Here is a 25,922-nt window from a genome sequence, read left to right on the forward strand (position 1 = left end):
AGATACTGAAAGTCACAGATAAAACTTAAACAGCTAAGATTCAGTAGCTAACTCTAAAGTCGACATGTTTTATGTTGTGTCACAGTGTATCTAAGCCAGAAGCAGTCAGTCAGGAGACCTGTATTGTACAGACTGTTCTCTAGCATCTTATTATAGCTTCGGACCAGTCACTTACTTCTTCAAGACATAATTTCTTCACCTGAAAAATGGAGTTATTCATTATACTGCTTACTTTATATAGTATCGCCATGAGATTTATTGTGATGGCTATTTAGATTCTGCATGCCTAAAATAAAGTGTTTTGGTTTCTCTTTGTATCCTGTTTTTCCCTAAATGGGGAGGGGGCAGGGAATCACAGGACACCAGCAGCATTTATAAGAAGCCAAGTTAATTATTCTGTTATTTTTTAAATAGAAGCTTTCCTGTCTACAAAATATAATCACTTCTTTCAGTTCAGTTTCATCCCCAAAGCAAAGTCTTGACTATAGAGAGGCAACACATCCTGCAGTCCTGCAGTAAGAAAGAGGTTCTGTGTTGATTAAAGGAAGGATAAAAAGTAATCTCTAATTCTTCCTTGCAATTCTGATTACCACATAGTCATAGCTTGTTTCTTAAAGAAACAGCTACATATACTCATACCAGCTGTCTCACACTCACCTGGCAATGAACAAGGATTGGGAACAAGGATGGCTCAGTGGGAGTAGCAGTATAGGTACAAAAGTTTACTGATGACCCTGATCCTATCTATTTAATAGGGGGATCCTAAGTGCCGGTTAGCCCAGGATAGTTCCAGTTTATGTAATTATCAGTAGTGCCCCCTTTAACCTTGAGAAGTACTTGTGATGCTACAATAAATCATATAGTCATTCTACTATTAAGAATGATCAATCATTTTCCTCCTTATTATAAATCAAGACAGTGGCCAAGAATAGCACAATAGGTACGAAAGAAGGCAGACACAGAATCAGTGCAAAGTGAAAAAGAACTGTGAGAAATGCTGGAAACATAACATAAAAGCAAGTAACAGTTAATTGCATATTCAAGTCTTCTTACAAACCAAACACTATTGCTAATTTTAGTTATTTTTGGCTTTAAAAACAGTACAATTTAAAAATATATACAGAATCAAACAGATGAGTGCTTGGAGCCAGCATATCATAGGAGAGTGAAACCATTAACAAAACTGAGAGCAATGACTGATCCTAGCCTCTCAGTGCCTACTTTCTGAGCCCTGTTCAGACCACACTTAAGCTCTGCTCTCACCAAAGTTGTGGGAATAACCTATAGAGAGACACCCTGTATTAGGTTGAAGAGTGTGCCCTAAAAGTTCATTTCTACTAAGAACCTTGGAATATGACCTTGTTTGGAAATAGGGTCAGCAGATGTAATTAGTTAAGAAGAGATCATGCTGGGTTAGGGTGGGTTCTAGATCCAATGACTGGTGTTCATATAAGAAAACAAGACAACACAAATCTTCAGGGAATAAGGCCATGTGACAATGGAGGTTGAAACTGAAGTGATGCAGCTACAGGCCAAGGAATGCCAAAGACTGTCAGGAGCCACCAGAAGCTAGGAAGAGGCAAACAAGGATCTTTGGTAGGATGGCCCTGCCAAAACCTTGATTTCAATATCTAGCCTCCAGAACTGTGACAGAATCATTTCTCCTGTTGCAAGTCACCAAGTTTGTGGTAATTTGTTATGGCAGCCCTAGGAAACTCATTCACACTATATGTTACACTATCATTATCATCTCTTAAGATTTCACCACTTACACAATTGATCTAGGGATGGTAAAGAGTGGTGCATGGAGGACTATACTTGGACTGTGAGCCCCAAAAGAGGAGAATTCTGCTGCCCATCGAGCACTCCTACACTGAGCCCATGAATACAAAAAGTAACCGCTGCGGAGCTGAGCAGCCCTTCCTCCATCGGGTGGAGGGGCAGTGACCGAGCTGTACCTCATCCTTCTTCTCCTGAATGCGTCGTCTCTCTGCCTCAATAGCCAGCTTCTCCTGGATTTCCTGAGCAATTTCACAGTCTTGCTGCTCACTAAAAACAAAGATGGAAACAACATGAATAAAGAAAATAAGGAATGATATTTCTTAAAAATAAAACAATTTACAGAATGTTCACTATAAGCTAGTGCATATTTTTAATCTCACTTAATCCTCACAACAATGATGCAAACTGGTCAACACTGTCACAACTTTCAGATGAGAAAACTGAGGCCCCAAGTAGTGAAATCATTTTCCTGAGATCACAGAGAAAATAAGTGGCAGAATCAGAATCTGATCCCCAGACACTACAATGGAAAGCTCAATGCTTTTTCTATACTACTGTATCACTTCACCCTCGTGGGACCACTCCACAGAGAGACAGGCAAGTTTTCTCACGATTCTACAAAGGTGATGCAGGCTATGAGATTAGTGTCCACAAATGCCCAAACACGGAGCGAGTACACAGAAAAACACTGACAGCGAGCTCACTTAAATGTCAGTAACACTGTGGTCACCTAGAAGGGGTAGGGTATGACTTTTAAAAGATTTTTATAATTTTTTAATTAACTTTTTCAGTTTCAATAATGCTTTAAAGGGGAAAAAAGTGTATCTTCCCCAGCTTCAGTCCCCAGTAGAAACCTCTCTGGATGATACCAGTTCTTAATACGCTGGCCACTAAGAAAACCAAACGTTGTAACTAACATTGATGCTACCATAGTTTTGTTTGTTTTGACATATTCATGAATTCAACAAAAATTTAAACACCACATTCTATGTTCCCAGCACTATGCTCAACACTGAAGATACAAATATGAGTAAGTCTTCATCCTGTGCTCAGACGCTCCCGATACATTTTGGTGGGAGAAATAAGACAAATCATTTTGATGGAGAGACAGATCCTTTAAATCAGCACCTATAAAACAGCAGTTCCAACAGAAAACGGAGTTTGGCTCTCTCAGAGATGGCTACGAGTCAATGGACAGCTTAAAATTCTAGAATACAATAGCTCTGGGGAGCCGAACTTTATACAATACTATTAGCTAGGAAAGGTGAACATAAACATGCTTAGAGTTTACTACCTAAAAAGATGCTGGAATAAAATTACAATTGTGATTTACATACGTTGTTCGTTTGCTAAACAAATATATCCTCTTAGTCTTCCCCTGCAAGTTGAACTTAAAATACTCAATGAATCTGTCTTGGTTGCTTATTCCATGTTTAATAGCAGTCTTTTCTAATTGGAAAGTGTTGGGTGGGGGGTGGCAATATCCCAACTTTTCTGGAATTGAAATCCATATATTCTAAACAAACATGACAGATAAAATAACAAAAATTATTCTCATCTGTATAAGGAAATGATCACTTTCAACATGTTTGGAAATAGGGAGATAAAGGTGAAAATCGATGAGTGCACACATGTGGGTGTGTGTGCACACACAAGACAGAAAAGGAGGAAGAGAATACAAGACAGAGAGCACAAGTCATATAAGGGTGATGATGTACTTTTCAAGATTTAACAACTTATTTTTCTTTTTGTTTTTATTCTTTCTCGTTTCCCTCCCATCTGCTTCAACAACTGTTGTTTCCTTGAGGCTACATGCATACCTTGTTAATCTGATTAATCTCCAGAACGCTGACTTGAAAGAAACTGAGTCAGCCCTGTCACCGGGCACCAGCACGCAGGCTACGATTCTGGACTGCAATTTTCCATCGGATGACACATGAATCACCCCTAAGACTGGGTTCGAGATAACCATCATGGAACAAACTGGACCCCAGGACACTTTCTCCCAGATGCCAGCCCCAAGGAGTCACATGACTAACTCCCCTCTCCTTTGTTCTGCTTCTTCTTGTGTACCTATAAAATCCTTTGACTGTTCTAAAAAGGGGAAGGTGGCCTTTGATACAGAAGTCTGCCATCTTCCCAGAATGTCAGCATTTTGAATAAACCTACTTTTGTGTCTGTCAACACTTGTCTCTCGATCACTGGTTTACGAGTGGCAAGCGGCCAAATCTGAGTTCACTAACAGTCAGAGATACTAGACTTTTTTTTGAATTAGTAGGAAAATCACTGGACAAGATGCCTGCAGATCTGATTTTTGGTCCTGCCAGTGAATCATATCCTCTCATGTCATCTTATCAGCTATAAACATTTTTAGACTTAATGACTTCATATTTCAGGTCTAACAGTCTAGGATTCTTAACGATTCAAGCCAAAAAACTGAAAATAAACAAAAATCTATTTAGAACAATTTTTACTAATATATCCTCCTTATATTCACTCCCTTCTAATATTAATAATTAAATTATGTTCTTAGTTTTCGAAGACTTTTCTACCTGGCTCCCCCAAATCACCATCAAATCTGTATAGGAGTAAGCAACTACTAACTACCTGCAACATGTTAACACAAGGGAAGAAAGCGGAACCCACTGTAGAGGTGGCAAATTGAAGTGTTACAGGTCACAAGTGACATACTAAGGTGTATCTCCTAGTATAGAAAATAAAGGAATGAAGTTTAAGCCGAGCTTAATTATTTCAAACCATTTGTCCAAGAAATACTAGTTCACTTAGCTAATTACAGACTCCTGAGGAAGCAAAATAAAGTCAGAAAGCAGTCAACAACCTTGACAAGCCTTCCTTTGGACAGGGGTCACAGGGTCCAGACCGAGGGCAAGGTTTCCATCCAGTTCCTTCAAGTCTACATCAATCATCTTTCCCTTGATGTTCAATAGTCAAGACCACCAGGATGTGAACACTGAAACACTTCCTTTCCAACTTACTTTTTTCAGCCAGGAATACCTCCAAAATCCTGAAGTCTCAGACAGAAATATAATACCTGATTCTTCTCTCCAAGTCTGATTTATAATTTACAGTGTTTTGTCTCGATTATCTCTCAACAATCTCATTATAATCAATATAATTTCCCTAATTCAGGATCTTAAACTTCTGCACCAATCTCAGAACTGGCTTTCATGACAGAGCATTGTGAATAACAAAAGGCAGTAATTTAGAGCTGTGGAAACTTCTAGCTCTGGCTGTCATCTTAACTTTGTGACGTCGAACCTCCCTATATCTCAAACCTGTCTCTTCCAACTCCATTACCATTACCCTTAATTCAGGCCTCATATCTCCCTCCTGTCTGTATGTCTATCACCCACTGTCCTCATTCAAGCCTCCTCATCTCTTAATTTGACCACTACTCAACGGCTCCTTTCAATCTTGCCCCTTCTAATCCTTTACCAACCTGGCACCCAGAGTAGGTCCCGAAATGAAAATCTAAAACTTCTTCAATGGTTCTCTATTATTTGCGATATAAAATCCACAAAGCATAAATTCCTTAACATTAACTTATGCGACCTTTTGGTCTAGCTTCTGACTACTCCCCTGGCCTCGTCCCCTACCTACACCCCTAACCGTACTCCAGCAATACTGAACATCTTGCAGCTATCATAAGATTTCAGGTCCTTTTCCCTCTAACCTTTAAGCATGCTCCTCCCGCTAGCTAGAATGTCTTTCCCTAATTAACACTATAAACTCTTAATTAACCATCAAGGTTCAGATTAAATATATGTGTAGAGCATATAAAATAAATTATATCTGTGGATTGAGGTTTGCAATACAAGTTGTTTACTAGTAGGGGCGCGAGCTAGGAATATGGCCACACATGTGTGAGACTGATAAGAGTGAAGTGAAAAACGTGTTTTTGTGTGAAACTGAGCATAACAAAATTTAGTGATGAACACATTCACCAAAACAACTTCTGGTTATCACCTAAGAGGTAAACAAGTCCAAGGAAAAGAGGATACAAGCAGAACTCCAGAGCAATGCCGTGAGAAGTCTGGCTGGGCGCTCCGGCTAAGACCCTCTCGAGGTACAAGCCGCGATACCGGGACTCTCCAAAGTTCTTCCATGAACGACCAGCTCGCCTCAGACCCATCGTGGGCCCAGTCGTCTCTCCTGGACCAGGGACGTTCTCCATCTCGACTCACTCTGGGACTTGGTTCATTATTAAATTCTACTCTATTCTGTATAATCCTCTGTGCTTACCAGAGCATTGGCCTCTGGAGGGACATTGGCTCCCAAATAAAGCTGTGCTACTCACGCTATCTGAACCTGTGTGCCGGGACTTTGTTCCCCACTCGCATCACGAGTACCACGCAGGGACACAGGGCCCTGCGGAGGGGTTAATGTCCCCTTGACTTCCAGGAAGACACTGAAATGTGGAGACTGAGCTCGCGACAATATATCACCCGTGTTGGGATGGTTCTCCCAGTCTCTTCTCCCTTCGTAGGCGTGACATTTACCATTCAATTCTCCACGTCTCATGCATGTTATCTCTACACATAAGATGTTCAGAGTATTTCCCCAAGGCCCTTAAAAGCAATGGCTGTGTTTTTTCATATCTGTGCTCTACAGCGACTTTCATGGTGTCGAGTGCAGCAAGAGTCAACAAAAACGTTTATTTACAAAATAAGAAAGTGAACAAAAAATGATGAAGTCCCCTCTACCAATAATAAAATAGAAAGGAAAACCCTTCTTCAAAGGCAACAAAAATAATAGGCTTTCCTATTTATTTGAACATGACACTGCAATAAACTGAGGGGTCCTTTCAGTTTTTCCTTTACTCCTTCCTCCTCAAAACAGAATCTTGTGATTAAATCCACCACTAGAGATTTACATATAAGAGGACTCTCAAAGAAGATGTGTACCCTGTTAGTTTTAAAACACTGAAAAAGACTTAAAAGTAATTGGGCTGGAAGAGAATTTACATATGATTTTTCCACTTATCTAACTATGAAAGGAGACTGAGAAAGAACTTTTGTCAGACACTGAAACTATGACGAGAACTGAGTGTACAAATTCAGAGCTTTCCAGAAGATTCTGCTCTACGTGAAAGACAAGGTGTTCAAGGAGCTGCAAACACCACTGGGAAATAAAGGAACCCCATACAACTCATGAAGTTCTCTCACATCCAGTATTTCACTGGATCCCCCAGACAACCTATGAGGCAGAAGGGACAGAGATCATTTTCCCCATGTTGCAGGGAAGGAAAATAGGTGGACCACGTGGCTCAAAGTCATACAATTAAAATGTTAATATGTGTAATCTAACAGTGAAAGGAATCCATTCCCCCAAATTCTCACAGGTCTTTGTAGCGTTTCTGAAGCTGAGCCTGAGCCTTCAGGTCTTCCTCCTGGAGTTGCTTAGCCACCTGCAGATCATGCTGGACCAAACGGTTACGCTGAATGTTTGATGCCAAATGATGCTCAACTGGATAGACAAATTGAGGAGAGAGATTACCATTCTTTCGCTTGTTAATAATATGCCTAATAATAAACTTAAGAGCTTCATATCCATCATTTCACTTCACACTGTCAATAATGCTTTATAATAGACAACATAGGAATTATTATTCCCATCTTTCCATTAAGTAAAAAGAGGATCAGAAAGGTTAAGTAATTTTGCCTTTGGTCACATGGCAAAACAGTGGCAGTGACAGGACTTTTACACAAATATTCTAAAGCCAGGGCCAGTGTTCTTTCTGCTACAAGTTACCACTCTATTTATAAACTGTCTTTTTCAATACTTAATTTTTATATTGACACATGAATGCTTCAGAAATTATATATTCACAAATATGTAATTGTGTACAACACATATAACTTAGATTTACTTTCTATAATGACATACATAAATATTAGGAAAAAAACAATCTAGATACTATCATTGTCTGGAAAAAGGTGTCAGGCCTCTATTTTAGGGGAAGAAAGAGATCCCTACGAAAGCCTTCTACACACTACAGACACGTATATAACCAGTGTCTTTCTACTGTAACACGGAGGCAAGGGAAAAGGTTCAAGTCCCTCTTTTCCCCCTGTATACCCAACATTCTTCTAATCCCTGGCGTCTGTCATATACTTCAAAACACCTAGGACTTCAGTCTTCACCCAGGTGTCATCTGCTATATAAATCCCTCAGATGGATGGATGGTGCAGCCTGGTGACTGTTCTCTCCCTGCCTCACCCTAAGAAACCTGCCTCAAGCTACCACTAAAAAAAAAGGAAACTGCATGAGCATGAATGGCGGCCATTACTCACTTTCTTGTTCCTGCAGGCTGTGGGCCAGGGTGTGGTCCTCTAGGACAGCAAAATCTCGACACACTGCAAAATATGAGGGAGGAAAAGTAGACAGGAAGGCTCATTAATAGTATTTTAACATAAAAAGAAAAGCGTTTTGTTTACTTCAAAAAGTCAATTCTGAAGATGGTCAACTTTATAACTCAGTGACTGGTAGGTATAGTCTTCATTCACAAAAATCCACATAGTACCTGCTCAGTGCCCAGCACACAGTATCACAAAATAATGGTTAGTTCTGGTCCCTGGCCTAAAGTTATTAACCACAGAATCAGAACCCAGAGGTCAAGAAATTCCTATCCACTTCTATAAAGGGAGGGCAAGTACTGCTGAAATAAGAAGAAAACAAAAATGTTTTGCATATTACAGCTGAGAGAAAACTGAGTTCTCACGGGGTCAGAGGAGTTAAATAAATCCAGCCTACGCCTCAGCCATCTTGGGTTTAGAGGATCCTCTTCCAGTTACTTATCTCTATCTTGGTGTCCTCAAGGAAAAAGTCACCTTCATTAGTCCTTCAGGTAGGAGCAGATCTCTACTTTTAAGGTAATCACATTCTTTATTAGGTCCACATGCTCAGACATGAATTAGAACAGGTTAGAGCTCTCTAAATGTAGGGCTGCCTAAAAAGAATCTGCACACCAAAAAAAGTACAGCAAATGAACACAGAGGCACCTTGGAGGATAGCAGGAATCTGCCCCCAACTTTGCTTCTGTCTGGAGATGCAGGTGAGAGCGCTAGCTGACCTATTTTCTTAAAAGCAAATGAGAAGAAATGGTCTCCAAGGTCCATTCTCCCCCAAACTGCAATTTAAACTCCTGTTTCTTAAAACACACATACATGAAGGACTCATGAAAAGTGCTATTTTGTTTGCTTGCTTTAGGACATGTAGTTTAGGTGCTACATTCTTACTCTACTTCAAATGTGTAACTGATACTAAAAAGCAAATTTCCCACAAAGCCTCAGACTATTATGACATGTAGGACTTGTGAAACTGTTCCCTAGGATTTACCAGAGGTTACAGATTTCCTTCTGTGGCTTTTGATTTGCCTACGAGGACCTTTAACTGGAACCAAATAAACTCCTTTGTCATTCTCAGCACTATGTCTGTTCACATATACTTTCATATATAGCCTTGTCCTTCACTGAGAAATAAGGCAACAAAAAAGCAGACAGAGCTTGGAGATACCAAGGTAACTCGGAAATCATTTTATGATGGAGGAATCATTTCTGCCCAAGAACCATATTAGGCTGAATATGACCTGCTTACCCAATTGGCTCCCTGCAACTGCAAAACCAGTAATTCCAGTAGAAATTTTTGTTCTTTTACATCAGATATATTCTCAACAAATTCTAACAACCAGGGGCCCAGGTCTGAGTTACCGAATATCTCACAGAATTAAAGTGCTTTCATGATAAGCTAGTTAACTTTCTCATTTACTATGTGAGAAAAATAAGGGCCAGAAGGAAGAAAGGACTTGTTAAAGCTATATACAGAGGGTGCCAAAAAAAAAAATGTACACACATTTTAATAAAGGAAAACTGTCTTAAAATTGTAATATTCAATAAATACCGACAACAAAAGATGAATACAAGTCACGTTCGACTTCTGCAGTTACGAGAGGTGCTCAGAGTGGTTACCATCAGCGTCCACACACTTTTGATTACAGCAAACTACTGCTTGAGCAACGTTGACCAAATGTCCACTTGTATACATTTTTTGGCACCCCTGGTATATAGTTTGTTGGTAATAGGACTAGGAGTCAGTTTCTGAGCCAGCAAGAGTTCTTTCCTTTCCTGACACCATGTCAGCCTTCCTGGACTCCAGGTACATACACCACAGTCAAAATAGACTGAAATGAGATACTCACTGACCAACATGAATTCTCTAAAACACTTAGCTAATTAATATTAATTAAATGGCTAAGACATGTATGGATTTAGTTCATAGAAAATAAATATTCATAATGAATTAGCCAAAATAAATATAATCACCTTTCGCAAAAAAATGCTATTTTAATACACAGTCTTATTATTTGAAGCGCTTTTCTTATACAACAAAGGTTTACGTTTGTACACTAAAGTTAATATTAAAATTAAAATTAGATTAATGTTTTTTTAAATGAATCATAGTTTTTTTTCAAATCATGGTTGACAACCTATTATTAGGTCATAAAATAATTTTGCTAAGTTTTGGACAAAAATTAAAAATGAATAGGCTAGAATATAGAAGATATCACACTTAGTACAAGAAACTATGGTTTGGAGAAACTGTTTCAGTTGTACACACACAAACACACGTGTGTATATGATATGTTTTAGGTCACAATATAAAACATACACCATTCTGCAAATTATAGTTAAAATAATTTAAAGCCACTTCAATTTACATTATTAGGGTAGAAAGCTATGCCAGAACAATACATTATAAGCTTTTAATGTGCTGACTAGAATTAAAAGTTATAAAATTATCGCAGTTTTCCATGTGGATAATCAAGTAAATTGCAACAATTATATATATACATATATATATATATATATATATACATATATATATGTATATATATATGTATTTAATTTTAGCTAACACAACATTAAGAACATAATGTTTATGGATATATACACTGTAGTAAAAACATATTTTTAATATATGGCATAAACATAAACTAAATTTAGAATAGTGGTTACCTCTAGAGAGAGAGGCAGAGGGGCAGGAGTGCTTTAGCTGTATATGCTAGTCTACTGCTTTATAAACAAAAAAAGCCTAAAGCAAATAAGGTAAAATATTAACATCTATTAAATTTGGGTGGTAGATTCATAGGTTTCTATATTTCCTGTGTTTTTTGTAATTTTTGTATTTATATATCACATTTTTAATTCTATAATTAAATATAAAATTTTTTAAAGTCCATGTCTCTTATTCCATCAACAGCATATATTGAATGTTAGATATATAACCGGTGCAAGGAATTTATGTATTACTAATTACCTTAAAAATAACTCTTCTTAATGATTTCCTAATATTTAAACAGCAAGAAGTATATTTAATTAGGGTAGGGTCTGAGCTAGAAGAGCATCTAGAAGATCTTCAATAACTATACACGGACGTACACACACTCATGCACACCGAGTTGTAGTGTCAGTACCCTGACTCAGCACGTCAGAGTTCGCTAAGAACTTCCAAATGCATAATCTCATTTACACCAATATATTAGTTACCTAAGCCACAATTTCTCCTGCATCCACTCTAGGTCTTTTCCAGACCTGCCTGTGTATTCTCTGAATTGCTACCGTAATGCAAGCTGGAAAATAGACACACATCCTCCACCTTTGTAAATCAGTAACCAGACTGGGAATTACTGAAAACATTTCACAGTCAAGCCAACTTCAGAGGCTGGATCTCCTTTTCTAATGTACTCTACTTTGAAGTAAACAGCACTGAGAATAAACAGTATAAACACATTTCACTACCTTTCCCTGTAGGTACATTTAAGATGAACCACTGGACCCTGGGCTCCGATCTCCCACTTCTCAAACATTTCCCCTCCTATGTTCATTTTCATTCACCCCGATCACCTCAGGCTGATCTTCTCAGCCATTAAGCTAAACGTATCATTCTTGTTCATTTCCACGCAGACTTCCATGGTCCTGTAGCCTCTTGTCTCTCACCCAAGCATTTTCCCCAAAGTTAGAGCACAGTGGCTGAGTTGATGTTGAATTCCACTTAATAACCACTTAATATTCCACTAATAACCACTTAACTCTGCCTCTTTGCTTAGAAAAGCATCAGAAGAAAGAAATGATTTTATCCTTCAACTAAATACACAGCTGCCTCCTCACCCAGCTGCAAACTCCTCAGGGCAGGGGTCCTGTGGGATTAACCTCCGCACCTTCCAAAACTGGCACTGGATATAGCATATATTAAGACTTCAGGAGATGTGCATTAATAGAAAAAAATGAAGGAAAACTGGTGATTAAAGTCAAAGAACAGTAAGAGTTCCACAGACAAAGAAAGAAAACAATGTTATGAATAGAATTTAAGTTCTGCCCTTACAATGGCATCACAGAGAAGTGCAAAATTTTTCAAACATAATTTACATAGGAAAAAAAAAACAAAAACAGAGTTTTAGCGATTTTTTTTAAATCCAGATATGTCCATGTAAATATATAATGAATCAGTTTACATTAAGCCAAGCAAGTCTTAGAAAAGGGAACTGGGATTTTAGATAGATAGATAGATAGATGGATAGATGGATAGATGGATAGATGGATAGATGGATAGATGGACAGACAGACAGACAGACAGACAGACAGACAGAAATATACAGCTATAGATATATAGATATATATATAAATAGATACGTTCTCTCTTCCCCCTCTTTTCCCCCTCCCTCTTTTTCCTTGAAAGATGATTTTCACTCACTGTGGATCCCCTTAAACAAGCAAATGGTATAGTCTGCACCTAGTAAACACATTTCTTCAGCAAACATTTGCAGAGCACTATTTTAGAATGAATGAGTCACCTCTATCAAGGAGGTGGAGATGACAAAAGGTAAATAAACGTAATGTAATTTGATGAATGTTATAAACACATACAGACAATTCTTTGAACGTATAAACAATGGAGCAGTTGTGCTTCTTATGAATTGAAGGTAGGTTAGTTAAGGAGCAGGGGTGATTTGGGCAGAGCATACCAGGACATCTTCAAGTAGTGAACAGACAAAATTAACCACAAAGGGAGGTTAAAATTTCCTAAAGGCAGCAGTGGTAAGTATCCTTGGCCAAGGGACCATTAACTACACAAACTGGAAAAGAAGTGAAGAAGTCATTCCCCTTCTGTCACTCTTTTACTCCCTCCCAAAATTTTCTGAAAATACAGTTCTTATTACTCAGTCTTTACAAGCTTCCACCCACATAAAAATGCCTGGATTGATATATTAGGTTCGTGCAGTTTAAAAGGTTAAAAATAATTGCAAAAACCGCAATTACTTTTGCACCAACCTAATACATTCACTAGAAGCTACTTCTTTCAACTGTGTCTGTACTGCCTTTTATGTTCTGGTACAATTTTGTGAATTATGTGGTTTCTGCGTAAATGCTATTAGTAGCAGATGGACTATATACTCATTGTTTTGAGAGCAGGGAGCATGCTTGCTTTCCTCTGTTGTGTACACATGAAAATACTCTCTGTAAACAAGAAAGATGCTCGAGATGCATATTTCGTCTTAACAAGTCAGGTAATGACAGGTAGCCACAACTGACGCGGATACCACACTCTGGAGATGACAACGCACTCTTACATCTATTCCTCCTGACCACCTGAGGATAAAGGATTGGTTTATCAATATCTTCATTGTATTTAGGAGAAAACTAAGGCTCAGAGAAACAAAATAACCTGACCAAGATAACCCAACAGATAAACAAATGAACTGGAAACCAAACTGAGCACTTCGGTCCCCAAATATTTCTGCTCAAAGAACTCCAAGAGAAATGGGTCTACATTTCAATATGTCAGAAAAGAGGGGTGTTATTAAATACTAATTAAAATAAGACAAATATGCATTAGGTTCTTGGAAATGTGAGGATGAAGTAAAACTTAGGTAAGGATGGTACATGTGTTCAGAAGGTGCATTCCAGATCCCAAAAGGGAGCAATAAAAACGGAACACAGTTCACTTTGCCTATCTCCCAAGAATAAGTCTCTAGCAATCACAGCTGGCCTGCGTTTGCTTCTGAAAATCAAGGGCAATAAAAGTTTCCTTTTATTTGCAGTGTTTCACAGATGACCTACAAGAAAAACCCTAAGAAGTGACAGCAGTGCGCGATTCCAAAGAAAACCTCCCTTTGAGATCTAACCACCTCCCCCCATCTACTCCACTTTCCGTCCAACATCAATGAGTTTCCCACCCTTTAGAAAGAGAGTAGTAATGAATTTTAGACAACTGTGTCTAAAAGATGTTAAGTCTATTTGAACTACAATAGGAAACAACATATGCAAACCCCATGCCTTTGTTTGTTGCCCTACAAAAGAAATGTCTCCCTAATTTATTAAAGAAGAATCTCTATTTAAAGAGCTAATAAAATTGCCGAGCAGAAAAGAAATGGGATGCAGGGAAACTGCATAGACTTCATCGTAAGGCCAAATCTTCGACATGCTCAGCCCAGCAGTATTCATATGTAGACTCCGATGATATGAACAGCACCACCACCAACACGAACACCAAAACCAACCTCCACCCCCATCACCACCACCATCAGTGGCAAGAGAAGCAGCTAGGGAGCTTCTTAGAGAGGCCCAGCTATGGGCTGTGGACACTCTCCCGACCACCTGCCCCAGTTATGAGCCCAAAATAACAAACATAGCTGGTCCCTCTGACAACTGAAATGTCTTTCATGCCGAAGGTTGAAAACAATGAGAATATCTAAGTAATGGTTGAGCAATTAATTTACAATCATGCGCCACATAAACACGTTTCAGTCAACAGTGGACCACATACCCAATGGTGGTCCCATAAGGTGGTCCCATGAGTCATAAGCAAAAAGTTTGTTTGTGATGATGGAAAAAAAAAAAGGCTGGACCCGGCTACAATGTTGAATTTACTGCCAGCTCTGGGTGGTTTGAACAGATGAGGAGGCCCCACACGCTGTGCGCCCGCCATGTCCCCTCCACCCCCACCCCAGCTGGGGCAAAGGAGTGGGCTGTGGAAGAGGGAGCCAAGGAGCCTGCCTACACCCAGCCCCGCACACACGCACGCACACAGGCTCACCTCCCTCCCCGCCATTTCCGTCTCTCTTCCCAGTCCTGCTCCTCCCTACCTGCAACCCCCATGCCTTTCCTTGTCTCTCTTCCCCCTCCCTTCTATTATTTCTCTTCTGAAGATTTATCTCTGAGTCTCCATTCCCGTTCTTTCTTTCTCTCCCCTTCTCTTCCTTACCTCCTTCCCCCCTGCTGTCTCACCTGGCCCCACAGCCCTCCCGCCCCTTGCCCCAAGGTGCAAAGGCACACACATGCACTTTCTCTTTTGTACCGTGTTTTTATTATACCTTTTCTACGCGTCTGTATTATACCTTTCTACGTTCAAACACATAAATACTTACCACTGTGTTACAACTGCCTGCAGTAACATACTGCACAGGTCTGTAGCCTGGGAGCAACAGGCCATACATCTCGGTTTGTGTCCGTGCTCTGTACGACGGTCACACGATGACGAGACTGCATGATGACCCATTCCTCAGAAGGAATCCCATCATGAAGTGACACGTGACTACACTAGGGAAAAAGGACAACTAAAACCTTCCAGCCTTCTCTTTCAATTAAAATTTCCATCTGTTGAAATTAACAAAATCCAAGTACAGTCAGAGAGAGGGACAGTGGCACCTAATTCTGGCACCTGCAAAAGAGGTAAACAACGCAGACACTGCACACTCACTCACTTTCTTCTGAAGGGGTTTAGAATGTGTATCCCCAAAATGTGCTGCTTTGCATTGAGCTGAAGGCAATTAAGACCCAGCGGACTCAAGAAAAATGTTTATGTCTCCCTTAACGACCTGAAAGAAATCAGATAGAAGGCCCGGCCCAGAAAGAGCTATTACCAGAGATAACCACAAAGAGTATGGCTATGTGTGGTAAACCTGGCGGTGGGCGTGGGAGGGGACGGGGGAGGCTGACACTCGGCAGGGCCTGGGGATGAATCCCTCTCTGCGTCCCACTGTCTCTGCCTGGCAAAGTAAACATTTGTTTGCTGAACATTTGCTCTTCCCATCTCCCTGTAAATTGTCTTCATCCCCTTTGAAGCCCCAGACCCCTACCCTGTTCTCCTTAGCTCAGGACGGCATATAAGCCTCAGCTGCCAAGACAGGCTGCGGGTCTCATATTCTGTGGGGCCCTCAAAGGTACACAATTAATTTTTTTCCTCCTATTAATCTGTCTTATGTCAATTTCATTATTAGACCAAAAGAACTCACAGCCAAAAGAACCTGTGAGGTAGAAGAAAAATGTTCCTCCCTTACAGTTCCTCGTTAAAGTCGCCAACGGCAGGGCTACTTTTCTGATCAAGTCTCCAAATCCCCCGTTCTTTCCAGTATACTGTGGTTACTCTGTTTGGGAGACAGATTATCCTTCACAGCAGAGATCCATGATATAATTTACTCAGATCCACCTTCCTGATGTTATCATCCTTAGTGTATGACCTCCCCTCACTAAGCTACCCACAAAGTGTACACAGATTTCTGCAATTCCTTTATGAAAGACAAAGACTTTCATTCCACACACTGTACAAACGATTGAGACATCAAGTATCATTAACTGATGCTTCAACTCTTTGGGGATTTGTATGGTTATTGTTTTTGGTTTATGTTTTAGTTGGTTGGTGTGAGTGTGGAACAGACAAGGGGAGAGTCTTACAAGTCTGAGGGAAGCTTGGTCACCACGACACAGACGACTGGGGTAAGAACCCTGTTCTATCTTCCTGAGGTACCCTTCCACTGTATAAAAAAATCATCATAACCTTCAAAATGTTACCTCTCTATTAATCCAATCCTATGGGACATACAACCGAAACCATCACAACTGACCCGCACACATAGCCAGCAGATTTACCCATGCCTTTCTTTCAGTGATCTCATAGTACGTAGTAAATATAGCACTGCAGCACTACTCATAATTCCTTTTCCTCATCTGTTTCCCTAGCATACATTCAAGATTCTGAAATGCAGCAAAAATCTTATGGATCATTTTCTCTTCCAAATTTTATCCCAGAGCATAAGATAATGCTTTTTGAAATAAATGCTTATGGAAAGGAAGCCTCCTGAGAAAAATGATTACTAGTATAAATGACGTATCATGAAATGCTCAATTTTTTGCAAGTGTGATCCGTCCACCTCCCCCAGCTCACCAGAAAGAGAGCTAAGGAACTGCATGTCCACCCACACTGCCTTAAATGACACTAAAGGGTTTCTGCTTCCATCACCCCAAATTTCAGATGTATTATAAGGGAAAGGTTAAATTCCCTGATAAAATCCTAGAATATCTAAAAAGGTGGAAAACTCAGGCAGGTAGTCAATTGTTGGTCCCTTTAGATCACAATTAAAAACATCACTCAATCTATGAAGAGAAAATGGCTATGAGAGTTGGAATCACATGCCAAGCAAGGATCATGTTGTTAAAGAAGTGGCATGTCCAAGATGAGACTCCAGGACTACGAAAAATGTGTGTTTACATGAGGACATATTTGTTGAGCTAAACAACCTGACAGGGTACACAGGATACATGTGGCATTGTGAAGCAGAGAACGCAGCATGAGCTGCAGTGCTGGCAGGAATTTTCAGAATGTGGACCTTGTCTACTAAGCCATTTGCTTGAAAAAACTGTCTCATGTCTGATATCCTCAGAAGTCCTCTATAGTTGAAGGCTGTCAAATAGTCGTGAAAATTAGAAAATGTTAATAATTAAGTATAAGGTGTATAAAAAACAAATCAAATATGACAGAACCAAAAAGAAACGGGGGGTGGGGGGTAATCTTGAGAAATCCTAGTAACAGAAAGACATTTTCAGGATTAATTATACTGCCATAAACATTACAAAAAGACAGGAAGCTACCCTTTTCATAAAAAGCTCTACAAGGCCCAGAATCCTGTAACTCAGAGGCTCTTCTGCAAAGTTCTACCAAACATCAGATCTGCTAAAGTCACCACCTTGGTTAGAGCACCAAACTGCATTAGAGTACCAAGAGTCTTGAATCACAAAGACACATCTCTGAGAATAACAAAGGCCTTGGATGATAAGCTGAGTTCCCAAGTTTCCTCAAATATTTTGAACTTTCAGTCAGTGTTCATAAAAAAGTGCTGACTGATTCATCGATTTTTTAAAATTATAAAAGTTCATTATCGGAAAAGGGTTTTAGTAGTTGTCAAGTGGGGGTCAAGCCGTATCCTGTCCAAATAATCATCTGGATTCATCTTAAATATTTCAGCCAGAGAAAGTCCACTTCCTTTCAATGCAGCTCCCTTTCAGATAACTATAGGTAAAACTGTTTACAGCAGGATAAAACCTGTCAATCTAGAGAGATTATCCAGCCTTGGAGCACTCATAAGCCCTGAGTGTCTGTGAGTGTTTTGTAGAAATCACTGTCATTCTGAAGGCTACTGTTTTATATACCCTACAGATGACCAGCCTTGATGTATATCACACGGGTCACGCACAGATAAAGTCCTCGAGGTACTCTCCCCCATAAGGGCAGATCCTAGGGCTCACCTGGTAAGCCTCTCCACAGTGCACTCTGACGATAGCTGAAATATCTGACTTTCAACTTAAATTTTATTTAGAAAAAATTATTATAGAAAGGATAAACATCAAAATCCTAACACTGATATGTAGTAGGATTACAATGTGGCTTAACTTTCCTTTTTAAACATTTCTGTAGTTTCCAATTTATCTATCATGCAGAGGAATCTTATTATTTATAATCTTTTTCATAATATTTTATAACAAAAGATAGATATGGTTTTAATCTAATTTAAGCATCTAAAGATTGAAGCAACAAATATTTACTAGGGAAAAAAATAAGTTGTAATAGCAATGTTTTACTGATTCAATTTAACTATACTGTTCCCTTAAGGTTACAGAATGAAAGGATTTTTTTTTTCAGGAAAAAAAGTATGCTAACAAAAAAGAAAGTCTACATAATGTCCCAAATTTATATCTGATCTTCCCAAAAACCAAAGCAAGCAGGGAAATACAAAAAGTTGCTCAATTCTCATTATCATAAAGGAGAAATAGCACCAGTTCTTCACTGGAGAGAAATGTTTTACTAGATCAAAAATGAAAGTAAACTCAGTTATCATTCTGGAATTTAAATAGGAAGCACTAAATTATGTAATGGACAACATCAATAGTTTAAGCATTAGTTTCAAACGTGTGCATATACATACATATAAAAATACACACACACGTTCAACAAAAGCAAAAGACTGAACACAGTAAAGAGACATCTTCAAAAGCAAAACAACTGATTTAATTCCAACATTTCACTCTGATGCAATTTATCAAAATAGGTTCCTGAGTTATTTTTTTTCCTAATCCCCCAAATTCAAAGTTAAATGAAAACCCCAGCAACCCAAACCACTTGTTTGGCAAGTAGATATATTATAGCTAACCACAGACACTAGATTGCAAGTAAGTGGGTTTTGAAAACGCTGAGATAATATAAGTCCTCACATCAGAAGTACTACTTTAATATCACAGAGTATCTACATCATTATCAGAGACCACAGACTAACTGGGTAACTTATTGGAAAAGTGAAAATGGCTGAATCAGAAATTTCCATCTCACAGGGTAAAAGACTGGGGGTGAGCAGAACAGTTAAAAAGGGGGGGCAAGGGAAGGCAGCAGGGTAGCAACAGAACAATGTTTACTCAGGCTGGTAGAACTCTTGAATAGAGATTAATAGATTTTCCATAGAAAAGACAGGAATCAAGTTAGCATAAGTGATAAAAAAAAAAAAAAATCCACAAACACAAACAGCCTCCCAAGGTTCCTGTGCTGCAGGCATCAACTTTATGGATTGGTGCTTTGAAGCCCAACTTTTTGTGTTGGCAGGAACAAAACAAAAAAGCTACTCAAGAAAAGTAACAACTCTGATCTTGTCTATTCTCAGAAAATGCACATGCAAATATTAACACAAATCACTCAAATTGAGCTTCCTTTCTTCTCAGGAAATATCCCATAATCTCAAAATGAGCTCAACCTGGAGGCCATTTAGTCTGAGTCCCCAGCAAATTGATACTTCGGTTCTGTCTTTGCATTCCCACCAAGTGGTCACTAGGCTCTCTTCAAAAAACCAAGTAATCTGCATCCACATGGTCCAACGTTAGATGGAACAGATATTAGAAATGATTTCCTTAAACTGGACCAAATCTGTATGTTCTATGGATCCATCATTATTCTAATCTATCATGTATCCCCAAAAATAAGACCTAGCCGGACAATCAGCTCTAATGTGTCTTTGGGAGCAAAAATTAACGTAAGACCTGGTCTTATTTTACTATAATATAAGACCAGATTTATATAAGACCTGGTGTTATTTTACTATAAGACCCGGTTTTATATAATGTAATGTAATGTAATGTAATGTAATATAATATAATATAATATAATAAATATATATATAATATAACATAAAATAAAATAAAATACCGGGTCTTATATTAGTTTTTGCTCCAAAAGACACATTAGAGCTGATTGTCTGGCGAGGTCTTATTTTCAGGGAAACACGGTACATATGATAGCCACTAGTCACATGTAGCTAGTTCTTTAAATTAAAATTAAATTTAAAAAATTCAGTTCCTTATTCTCACTAGCCTCATCTCCAGTGCTAAGTAGCCATACGGGGCTGCTGCCTACCATTCTGGACAGAGTGGAATACAGAACTTCTCCACATCATGTAAGTTCTATTGGACAGCACTGCTCTAAACAATAATCAGTATGACAGATAGGACAGTGCTAATATAGGTAACTAGAACACTCAGTAGCATGTAAAACCATTTTAACAACGTACGTGTGTGTGTGTGTGTGTGTGTGTGTGAATACATGTTATGTTTTAACCAACAGATATAACTCACTTTGCCAGTATGGACAACCAAGGGTCTTGAATATATTTTTGCTCTTGTGTTAGTCACTAATTTATCTTCCAAGTGATTGTATATTATTCGTCTTTGCTTTTTTTTTTTTTTATTGTTTTTTTCTGTCAGTCCTAAAGGGATGGTAATTCTACTAACCTCAGCACGGTAAGATCAAGTTATCCTACATTTGTCAAGCAAATACTGTGCATATACAGTCACAGAAACCACGTGAACAAATCTCCACTTGGAAAGGAAAGTGAACTGGTATTCACTCAGTGTAAAGAAATTCAATCCTGGGATATGCAACTGCTATTGAATAAACTGAATAAACCCACCACAAACCTAATCATTTACACCAAACACTAAAGAACTCTGGATTCTGATTAGCAAATGTGTGCATTTGTGAATTTTAATTGGCCTTGAAAATTAAACTGATCACAATTGGAGAGGCATTCTCCTAAACTTACTGCCTTTGGTTCCTTCTTTAAAGAACAATTATATTTTACCCGGGTGTTCCACTTCAGAACAACTCAGAAATATATGAATTTACACAGACGCTAAATAAGTAGTTACTCTATATATCATAAAAATGATTAAAAAGGAAGTACTCTTGCTTTAAAATGATTCAGTTTATTTTTAAATGGATTTATAAAATTTCATAATCATAAAAGATGACTATCAAAATTACACTTAGAAAAAGATGAAACTCTCATACACTTTTTTTCCTATAGTACATTGCACAGAGCACTGTAACATGAGATATTCAGTTAATACTTATTGTACAAGGATGAAGTATGATGTAATGAAGAGTAGTACTCTGAGTTCAATCCCGGTTCTAACACTAGATGAATAATATTGAACAAATTATTATAATATCATTTACATTTGCTCACCTATAATATGAGAGTAATAACCACTGAAGCGCTGCAAGAAATTTGTATATTTTTTTAAAAAGTACTTACAAATTATCCTGATAGAGATAGACCTTCTATGTAAAAAACAGTAGACCACTGATAACCAAATAGTGTCCTCAAAAAGATAAACACCATTAGATAAGCACTAGCAGACACAATTTTTTTCAAAGCAATTTTCCACTAAGAATATCCAGATAGCAAGAATTTCTTTTATCTTGATTCTATGTATCCCTAAAGAAACTCCAACCTTCTGTTATTCCACTATTTGAATGGCACTTTTCCTGGCACTTAAACAAGGCCTCAAATGGTTTGGCAGCCCTCACTCAAATGGTTTGGTTTCTCTGTTTGCCTTAGCCTAGAAAGAAAAGCCACCCATCTCCTTAAACCTCTGTAGGATAAACCCAGTCATGCCCATTAAAACCCAAAAGATCACATCCAACCCAACTTAAGTACAAGTTTACACCAAGGGAAGAAAAACCATTTGGGTTTATTGGTTTCATGTTACAAGAGAGTTTCCTTAAGTACTAGCTACTGTAAGTTCTATTTATCCTTGAGTCAGATATTTCCACTTTCAACTTTTCTTCTGCAAGTAGATACTTTGCTAGCACTTTTTCTCTATTAGGATTAGTAAATTAATTTCAATTTCAAAACATCAACAGTATTCTCAAAACTACAAAAAAAACCTTTATTTTAAATAGTAGTTAGTCATGGGATAAGTAGGCATGGTAAAAATATTCCCAGAAATCTTGCTCCCATCAAGCAAATTGTAACACTCACATTTCCACTCTGGTAACCATTTGTCAGAACTCTCACACATTTATAGTAATCTTGGATTATGTAAATCTAAAAGAATGAACAGAAAACAAATGGGTAAATCCTGAGACTATTTCTAGAATTCTACTCACGTTTGCTCAATTGGTTTTGTTTACTGATTAGAAATGTCTTTCTCTAAAAGGTGAGAAAAAGCTGAGATCCTGGGTCCATTCCTAGAATCAACTCCATTTACACTAATCTAGAGGAAGGCTTCCCCAGAAGATCTGAAGATTTACCTTCCTAATTATAATATGTGTAGGCTTACATTAAAATCAAACTTCCTTTCCAAAAATACAGTCTATGCAGAAGAAAAAAACAACCCAACAGTAAATTGGAAGAAGATAGACTGTGTCTTAAAGTACAACCAGAAAATTCCAAGGCAGACAGCAGGGAGTTGTGTCTAGATTTTAACTGTCAACCACTGTGGCTCTCTATGTAGTCCATCAAAGAGGATATTTTAATTTGTTATTTTTGAAAAAGAAATTTATATTCATCTTAGTGGCATTTAAGTTAGATGTGGACTTTTGATGGTTCTCTATTCCCAAAGAAAACTGGAAGCTCAGCTAGTGTTATCAGAAAAATAAAAACTGAAATGTAGTGGTAAACTACAACAAGGAGGTAAATGAGATTTCTTCAGTAATACAAAAGTAAACGGAGTATCTAAAGTGGTAATTTGTTGTTGGTGGTGGTGGTTTTGATTTTGCATATTGTTTAAAGAGTATTTCTGAGAAGAAAAACAACTTTACAGATCGGGATTCAAATACTTCTTATTTACAGGCCAAAAGACCTTGGGCAAGTTATATACATCTTTGAGCTTCAGGATCTTCATCTGTAAAATGAGATAGATGTTGACAGAGTTCTTGTCAATATGGCAGGGTAGATAAATGCTGTACTCACCTCCTCTCACAACCACACTAAACTACAGAATAACCATCATCGAAAATCGCCTGAAGTCCAGCTGAAAAGAAGTCCTATAACTAAGGATAGACAGAAGTGGCCACTATGAGACTGGTAGGAGGGGTGGAGACCTGAATGGGCTTGTCCTATACCCTCGTGTAGCGGTTAAAACTTGGAAGGGATACCTTGGCCACAGAGGTCACCCCTAAGGAGTGAGGGGTCCCAGCCCCATGTCAGACTTCCCATCCCAGGGTTGCAGTGCCGGGAAGAGAAGTCCCCATAAATTCTAGCTGTGAAAACCAGAAAACATTGTGGCTGGCTGACTGAGATGGAGAGTGACTAGAGTCCCAGGTGTTCCTCTTAAAGAGCCTGTGCAGACTTACACGCTGATGGACTCACTCGCTCTGAGCTCCATCAGTGGGACAGCATAAGGGGAGGAATGGTGTTGTGTGGTTTCCGTGTGAGGGCTAGAGGGGCGGCTCTCTCCGGGCAGGTGCCATTTTGTTCCTTTGTTGAGACCTTCCCCCACCCACACAGTTCCACCATATCTGAGTCTCCATCAACTGGGCTAACACCAGTCTCCCCACACTGGTGACTCCTGGAGACCCTTTCCCACCCAACTTGCAGGCATACCCAAGCCATTTCCAGGGGCTTTTCCACACAAAGGTCCTGTCTTGGCTCATGCTATGGAAATTTCTAAAATCTCTCAAAGTTTTGAAAGTCCCAGAAAGCAGCACGTGACCTCGGCATGCCCCATCCCTCTTGCTGGCACTAATGGCAGGCTGCCTAGGTTCACAACTTAGCCACTCCCAAAATCCTCCAAGCCCAGCACAAGTGGCAACCATTTGGAGATCACTTTGTAGCTCATACCAAGCGGCACCAGGCATGGCACAGGCAGTGGTTGACCTTGAACTGCAACAGAATCCCTCACAAGAGACCCTAGAATCTGCACACCTAGTGGACAGTTTTGCACCACACCAGAGCACCACTCAACCACCTTCACAATAGACACACCTGAAGAGCAGAACAGGCAGGCACCAGAATTCTACTAAAGCCAATTCTGCACTGTAGGGTCAGACCCTGTACAACAACTCCTCCACTGTAGTCACAGCCAGTCCTCACAACTAATCAGCCAAAGGGTCAATCCCTCCCACTGATGTGCAAACAGCAACCAAGGTTCAACTACAACAGGAGGGCATACACAACTCACACTAGGGACACTCCTGGAGCACCCGGCTAGGGTGACCAGGGAGATTACACCACTGGGCCCCACAGAACACCTACTACATAACAGCATTCTATTAAGACCAGGAGACAAAGCAGCTCTACATAATAAATAGAAACAAAAACAGGGAGGCAGCCAAAATGAGGAGACAAAGAAACATGTTCCAAATGAAAAAAAAAACAAAAAAAAAAACGGAACAAAGCTCCAGAAAAAGAATTAGGCAAAATGGAGATAAGCAATCAGATGCAGAGTTCCAAACATTGGTTATAAGAATACTCAATGATCTCAGGGAGAACTTCAACAGAGAGATAGGAAGCATAAAAATGCAGATGGAAACCATAAAAAACAACCAGTCAGAAATAAAGGATACAATATTGGAAATGAAGAGTATATTACAGGGAATCAATAGATTAGATGAAGCAGAGGATCCAACCAGCGATGTAGAAGATAAGGCAGCAGAAAACACCCAACCAGAACAGCAAAAAGAAAGAAGAATCCAAAAAATTGAGGAGAGTTGAAGGGGCCTCCGGGACAATAGCAAATGCACCGACATTCGCATTATAGGGGTACCAGAAGGAGAACAGAGACAGCAAGGAATTAAAAACCCATTTGGAAAAATAATGACAGAAAACTTCCCCAACCTGGTGAAGGAAATAGACATACAAGCCCAGGAAGCAAAGAGAGTCCCAAACAAGATACACCCCAAAGAGGCCCACACCAAGACACATCATAATTAAAATGCCAAAGGTTAAATACAAAGAGAAAATCTTAAAAGCAGCAAGAGAAAAGCACTTAGTTACCTACAAGGGAACCCCCATAAGACTAGCAGCTGATTTCTCAACAGAAACTTTACAGGCAAGAAGGGAGTGGCAGGAAATATTCCAACTGATGAAAAGCAATGGCATACAACTAAGATTACTCTATCCAGCAAAGTTATCATTTAGAATTGAAGGACAGATAAGGAGCTTCCCAGACAAGAAAATGCTGAAGGAGTTCATCACCACTAAACCAATATTACAAGGAATCTGAGAGGGACTTCTTTAAGATGGGAGCGGGGGTTAAGGATGCGTGAAAGGGGACGGGATTAAGAAGCACAAATTGATTGTTATACAGTGGTCATGGGGATGTAGGGTAGTATCAGGAATATAGTCAATGTTATAATAACTAGGTATGGTGCCAGGTAGGTACTAGATATATCACGATGATAGATGGGAATGAGGTTGGGGACAGGGTGAAAAAGGGAAGGTATTAAGAAATACAAATTGGTAGTTAATACAGTATGAGGAGTATAATCAACAACGTCGTAAAGATCATGTAAGATGCCAG

At 39.0% G+C, this 25,922-nt stretch overlaps 1 protein-coding gene across 3 annotated transcripts in view; it reads right to left on the reverse strand.

The window, feature by feature from the left end:
- Positions 1–25,922, reverse strand: part of CCDC50 (coiled-coil domain containing 50) — a 74,991-nt gene that overhangs the window by 31,089 nt on the left and 17,980 nt on the right. For all 3 annotated transcript variants that reach the window (XM_033127776.1, XM_033127767.1, XM_033127786.1), the window contains exons 2-4: positions 8,097–8,159; positions 7,143–7,269; positions 1,959–2,049 (exon numbers count right to left, since the gene is read on the reverse strand). In XM_033127776.1, coding sequence (XP_032983667.1) covers positions 1,959–2,049; positions 7,143–7,269; positions 8,097–8,159 — 281 coding nt within the window. The remainder of the gene's footprint in view (positions 1–1,958; positions 2,050–7,142; positions 7,270–8,096; positions 8,160–25,922) is intronic.

The sequence above is a fragment of the Rhinolophus ferrumequinum genome, chromosome 2, assembly GCF_004115265.2.
Source record: "Rhinolophus ferrumequinum isolate MPI-CBG mRhiFer1 chromosome 2, mRhiFer1_v1.p, whole genome shotgun sequence".
Taxonomy (NCBI): domain Eukaryota; kingdom Metazoa; phylum Chordata; class Mammalia; order Chiroptera; family Rhinolophidae; genus Rhinolophus; species Rhinolophus ferrumequinum.